The following is a 6,000-nucleotide window of genomic DNA, read 5'->3' on the forward strand; positions in this document are numbered from 1 at the left end:
CATCAACAAGGCTAGCCGCTTGCATGAAGTAAATGTTACTTGCACTTATCAATGACCAATCTCTCTGCCCTGGTCCAATCTGTCTAATCAGTTAAAATCGGGACCAATTCATCACCAGCCTCCATTTTCAAGAACAGCCATTCTCACTCTATGAGTGTTTTTTTTTGCTGAAACATAGATTAATGTGTGAGCCTGATAAAGGCTAACCTTGACCATGCTTAGGCTCAGCGTGAGTGGTGGCAGTAAGGGTGAGTGAACAGTGTGTGTTGCTGGTGTTTGCAGAAGGAGAATTTCCCATCTTACTGTCCAGCCAACACGCGCTGTGATCGTACCAGTACCCTTCCACCCCGGAACAAATAATCCCTGCTTAAATGTGTATTGAACCCTTGCTGGTTCTTGTATTTGACCAGGCAAGCTGCCATCTCTCAGATCTCCGTATATTTGGTTTAATTTATGTTAAAGAGAGACTTTGTCCTCAAAACAGAAGCTGAAAGGTGAAAGGTGAAAGGCTTGGATAGAGTGGATATGGAGAGGATGTTTCCACTAGTGGGAGAGTCTAGGACTAGAGGTCATAGCCTCAGAATTAAAGGACGTTCTTTCAGGAAGGAGATGAGGAGGAATTTATTTAGTCAGAGGGTGGTGAATCTGTGGAATTCATTGCCGCAGATGGCCGTGGAGGCCAAGTCAATGGATATTTTTAAGGCGGAGATTGCTAGATTCTTGATTAGTATGGGTGTCAGGGGTTATGGGGAGAAGGCAGGAGAATGGGGTTGAGAGGGAAAGATAGATCAGCCATGCTTTAATGACGGAGTAGACTTGATGGGCGAATGGCCTAATTCTGCTCTACTGTGACCAAAAAAATAATGTGTGTGCTATCAATATTATGCTGACCGTTGAAATTTGATCCAAAGTACACTTAAGGCGCACAATCTTAAATGATTTGGTTGAGAGAAATTGCAATATGGAAAGGAGTTCCTGTATTTTCCAAATCAAAATGCATTTTCTTAAAATCATTTTCAAATAGCAGACATATAACCATGTAACCATATAACAATTACAGCACGGAAACAGGCCACCTCGGCCCTACAAGTCCGTGCCGAACAATTTTTTTTTTTCCCTTAGTCCCACCTGCCTGCACTCATACCATAACCCTCCATTCCCTTCTCATCCATATGCCTATCCAATTTATTTTTAAATGATACCAATGAACCTGCCTCCACCACTTCCACTGGAAGCTCATTCCACACCGCTACCACTCTCTGAGTAAAGAAGTTCCTCCTCATATTACCCCTAAACTTCTGTCCCTTCATTCTGAAGTCATGTCCTCTTGTTTGAATCTTCCCTATTCTCAAAGGGAAAAGCTTGTCCACATCAACTCTGTCTATCCCTCTCATCATTTTAAAGACCTCTATCAAGTCCCCCCTTAACCTTCTGCGCTCCAGAGAATAAAGACCTAACTTATTCAACCTATCTCTGTAACTTAGTTGTTGAAACCCAGGCAACATTCTAGTAAATCTCCTCTGTACTCTCTCTATTTTGTTGACATCCTTCCTATAATTGGGCGACTAAAATTGTACACCATACTCCAGATTTGGTCTCACCAATGCCTTGTACAATTTTAACATTACATCCCAGCTTCTATACTCAATGCTCTGATTTATAAAGGCTAGCATACCAAAAGCTTTCATTACCACCCTATCTATATGAGATTCCACCTTCAAGGAACTATGCACGGTTATACCCAGATCCCTCTGTTCAACTGTATTCTTCAATTTCCTACCATTTACCATGTACGTCCTATTTTGATTTGTCCTGCCAAGGTGTAGCACCTCACATTTATCAGCATTAAACTCCATCTGCCATCGTTCAGCCCATTTTTCCAAATGGCCTAAATCACTCTGTAGACTTTGGAAATCCTCTTCATTATCTTCATATGATTTTCTTAAACTGTATTTCCAGGACTGGATCATAGCGCCAGAAGGATACGCTGCTTTCTACTGTGACGGTGAATGTTCCTTTCCACTCAATGCTCACATGAATGCCACGAACCACGCAATTGTCCAAACACTGGTACGTGTCATGCTCTTCTTTGCTGGGATTTACAGATATTTTACAGATATAATTTGCAGATTTTACAGATATTTTACGCGATCTTTGTACCGGTGGATGAATCTATGCCTCTATACAGGCAAGTTCTGAAAAACTATGAGGCAGAGATCTGTCATGGGTGGTGGCATAAGGCTGTGGTCTAGGATTGTACACCCATTGCATGCAATGCCAGCTGGTCAATATCACTGCAACAAATGGCGGCTTGGTTGTATTTGTGTATAGCATTAACTGATCTGATGGGTAGCACGTAAAACAAAGCCTTTCACTGTGTCTTGGTACACATGACAATAACAAGCTTAAACGTAAACCTCAATGAAGTTAACACCAGGTTCAGTGTTCAATGAGTGGCTGGTTTGATATCACATGCTTCATGTCATTCCATGTAAAGAATTTCTAGCCCAGTTAACATGAATTAATTTTTTTGCTTGTTTATAATTGAAAATTAGGACTTAACCAGTCCTTAACCTTGTGCACATTGACTGACAAGTTATCCTTGAGAGTGCCGCTATTGTAGAATAAAAATGGATACTCACACAGTAAAAGTAATGAGCTGAAAGAGTTGAGGCAGGTACTACAATAAGGTTTAAAAGACATTTGGACATATACATGGATCAGAAATGTTTAGAGGGGGCTGGTACCATTGCAACATTTAAGAAATATTTAGACAGGTATTTAGAGATAGGATAGGTTTAGATGAATATGGGCCAAACACAGGCAGGTGGGTCTAGTGTAGCTGGGACATGTTGATCGATGTGGGCAAGTTGGGCCAAAGGGCCTGTTTCCATGCTGTTTCACTCTATAACTCGATTAGTCTATAATATCAGCCAAACACGGCCGATAGTGTAGATGGGCAAGTTGGGCCGAAGGACCTGTTTCTGTGCTGTATGACTATGACTCAGATATTTGGATAGAACGATGTTGATGTCATTGTAGAGGAATCCTGCAGCTGTGATGATCTCATTATTTTTACATCTGCAACATTGACCCAATAAAAAGAAGCACTCAATCAATTCTTACATTACTCCCATTATGCTTTGATAGCAGGCCTGAAATTTGTCATGTTGATAATTTGACAAAAGGGGGTAGCATGCCGATGTCATTAAAAAATCCTGTATTGCATACACGTCGATTTTTTTCATCAAGAATATGAACTGACAGGATAGCATCTCTGGGCTTCAACTTTGGAAATTGGCCCACTACTGCAATGATGTAACACTTTGGTTCTAATGTTGATTCATACGTAACAACAATATAAGTCAAAATGGAGGGACCACGTGAAATTGGTCAACTTGGTTTTTTTTAGATGCAACAATTATTCTTGGCAGTATGCAGAAACAACAAATTGCAGATGCTGGTTAATGCACCTAAGGCCATAAACTGCTGGAGTAACTTAGCAGGCCAGGCAGCATCTCTGGAGATCAAGGATGGGTGACGTTTCGGGTCAAGACCCTTCCGCAAGTGATTATCAGGGAGGAGATGAAAGCTAGAGGAGGGGAAAGGCAGGGCAAAGCACGGCAGGTAGCATATTCTTGGCATGTCAGAGAGACTCTGCATGGATCCCAACCCGAAATATCACCTATCCACATAGTTATCCACGGAGTTACTCCAGCAATTTGTATTTTTTTTAGTAGGTTAATTGGCCACTGGAAATTGCTCCTAGTATGTGGACAAGCAGGAGAATCTGGAAAGGATGACAGGAATATGATGAGAATTAAAAAAAATGGGATTAATGTTGGATTTGTATAGATGTGTAGATTGGTGGCTGACATAGTCTTGGCGGGCCGAAGGGACTGTTTCCAAGCTGCATCTCTCTGAGACTCTGAAAATCTATATTGATTTAAGGATTTTCTTTCCCTTTTGCAGGTTCACTTGATGTTCCCTGACAACGTCCCCAAACCTTGCTGTGCACCAACCAAGCTAAATGCAATCTCTGTGCTGTACTTTGATGACAGTTCAAATGTCATATTAAAGAAGTATAGAAACATGGTGGTAAGATCGTGCGGTTGCCACTAACATGAATTGAAGTGGAATGAGGATCCAATTAAAAAAAAGTCAATCCCTAAACCATCTTTAAGATTTTTCCAAGTGACTCCAAATTGGGTTTGAAGGTGCTTCATGTACAGTATTATGTATATAGTACTCATTGTGCTTATAATTTATTTCCTTCAATTTAACTACTTTGCTACAGGAAAATAAAACAGATGTTCTCAGCCCTTTCTGGCAGAGTGCAAGACAAATGTGGTCGACTAAATATTTATTCAGTAGAGCTGAGAACTGGTACAATTCTAGACAAAGCTTTTCTATATGATACAAACATTGCAAAAAGGTGGTAAATGGTTTATTAACTTATCTGATTTCCTGCTATATATATTTTTATTAAACAGAGGGATTTAAAAATATTTTTACATCATCTCTTTCTTAATCTACACCATATAAAATATTAGAGATTAAAAAGTTGTCTCATATTTGCCATATACATAATGTACTGTACATCTACAAACATGCTGGCCATTATATAAACTATATTACAATTCCTTTGGAGATTTTAACTTTCAAAAGTGTTTCAATTAGTTGCTTGCATCTATTCAGTCCAGTAGTTTAAAAATATTAACACCTCTTTATTGAGATACTACAACAAAAATAAAAAAATACTGTTACAGAAAACTGGTTGTGCATTTCGGGACTGAGGTTTAACCAATCCAATCCTTAAAGATTTTAATTCAATTTAATAAAATCCCGTAAATTCAGCCTCCTTGGGTCTTTGGTGATGGCAGACTGGGAGATTTTCCGGACTATTGGATGTGTGTTATTCCCCCCTCCCCCTCCTCCCCCCCTCCCACTTGTTTATATAATCCAATGCAACTTGTTCACTTTCTTTCTAAGACATTACACATTAGAATAATAAATGTTCCAGCAAATCTGGCAAGTGTAAAGGGAGCATGGAAAATGGGGCTCTCGTGAGTTTAATGGGAGCACAGGAAACGGGGCCCTGATGCGCTTAAAGAGAACACAAAAAACAGGGCCCCGCTGAGTTTAAAGAGAACACAGGAAATTGGGCCCTGGTGAATTTACAGAGAACACAGGAAATGGAGCCTTGGTAAAGTTAAAGGGAGCACAAAAATAAAACAAGAAAATAGCAGCAGGAGTAGGCCACCTGGCCTCTCAAGTCTTCCCTGCTAATCATTATGTTCATGACTACACTTTGTTCTTTAGAGCCTGCAATTCCACGAACATTTAATGAGTGTGGGAAACAGAACCAGCTAAGTTTAAGGGGAGATGGAAAACAGGACCCTGGAATTTTAAAGTGACTATGGATACAAAGGTGTTGGTTTAATTGCATGAAGTTTAGAGATAGAGTATGGAACAGGCCCTTTCGCCCACCGGGCCCACGCCAACTATCAATCACCTGTTCTCACTAGTTCTATGTTTCTCATCCACACCTTACACCAGGCAATTTACAGAGGCCTCTATTAACCTACAAACCTGCACATTTTGGGGATTTGAGTGGAAACCTGAGCACCCTGAGGAAACCTATGTGGTCGCAGGGAGAATGTGCAAACTTCACACAGACAGCACCCAAAGGCATGATTGAACCCGGGTCTCTGGCGCTGTGAGGTAGCGGCTCTACCAGCTTGCACCACAGTGGCGTGGTGGCTTATTCAGGGAGTGTGGGACCAGCACTGGGTGAGTGCGATGCCGAATCTTTGGGATTTTTGAACGAGGAGATAGTGGATGATCTGAGTTTTACTGCACATTGATTTTGACAAACTGCACAATTTACATTTTAACGTCAAATTCCGCTACAATCTGAATACAAAGCTGAAATACAAAGGGACGGACTAAATTCTTCATATGCACAGAGTCTTGGTCACATTCCATCTGGAGAGCTCT

The 6,000-nt window shown here is 40.7% G+C and overlaps 1 protein-coding gene across 1 annotated transcript in view; it reads left to right on the forward strand.

Annotated features, from left to right (window-relative positions):
- The window catches only part of bmp5 (bone morphogenetic protein 5), a 140,738-nt gene extending 136,230 nt beyond the window's left edge, over positions 1-4,508 (forward strand). The window contains exons 6-7 of the mRNA XM_055635220.1: positions 1,960-2,070; positions 3,973-4,508. Of these exons, the coding sequence (XP_055491195.1) occupies positions 1,960-2,070; positions 3,973-4,122 (261 nt within the window). The 3' untranslated portion in view covers positions 4,123-4,508. The remainder of the gene's footprint in view (positions 1-1,959; positions 2,071-3,972) is intronic.
- Positions 4,509-6,000: the final 1,492 nt, after the last annotated feature.

Source organism: Leucoraja erinacea, chromosome 5, assembly GCF_028641065.1.
Source record: "Leucoraja erinacea ecotype New England chromosome 5, Leri_hhj_1, whole genome shotgun sequence".
NCBI lineage: Eukaryota > Metazoa > Chordata > Chondrichthyes > Rajiformes > Rajidae > Leucoraja > Leucoraja erinaceus.